Genomic DNA, 439 nt, shown 5'->3' with positions numbered 1-439 from the left:
GAGAGATAAAACGAAACGTGAAAGGTCCTCCTACCTGCAGCAGCCTGTATGTTCCCAGCCACGTGCGCGAGGGCGGCGCGGGCGTGCGTGGTGGGGAGCACGGGCGTGAGGAGAGCCGCGAGGCCCGTGACGGCGAGGAGGGCGCCTCCCCCCCCATACACGGCGCCCACCATCACCCAGACGGCCGAGGGAAGGGCGCCCTCACTCCCCGCCACGCCCTGGCCCACGGCGGCGCATCTCTGGTCGTTCAGGCCGCCCACGCACCACGCCCACACTCCGAACATCACGGGCGGCGAGGGCGAGTGGCGGACGAACCAGGTGGGCGTGAAAAGGGCAGCCAGCGAGGCGAGGGCGACGAGCAGCGTGACCGCCGCCCACAAGCCAACCACCGCCCACGAAGTCGCCCACGTCCATCCACGAACCTTCATCACATACTATG

The 439-nt window shown here is 69.2% G+C and overlaps 1 protein-coding gene across 1 annotated transcript in view; it reads right to left on the bottom strand.

Moving 5' to 3' along the window:
• LOC119585197 (transmembrane protein 211-like) overlaps positions 1-439 on the bottom strand; it is a gene marked incomplete in the record, with an annotated part of 80,762 nt that overhangs the window by 34,825 nt on the left and 45,498 nt on the right. The window contains 1 exon segment of the mRNA XM_037933848.1: positions 35-439. Coding sequence (XP_037789776.1) covers positions 35-428 — 394 coding nt within the window.

Source organism: Penaeus monodon, chromosome 19 (assembly GCF_015228065.2).
Source record: "Penaeus monodon isolate SGIC_2016 chromosome 19, NSTDA_Pmon_1, whole genome shotgun sequence".
Taxonomy (NCBI): domain Eukaryota; kingdom Metazoa; phylum Arthropoda; class Malacostraca; order Decapoda; family Penaeidae; genus Penaeus; species Penaeus monodon.
The sequence above is the reverse complement of the archived record's forward strand: the minus strand, read 5'-3'. Positions and strand labels throughout refer to the sequence as shown.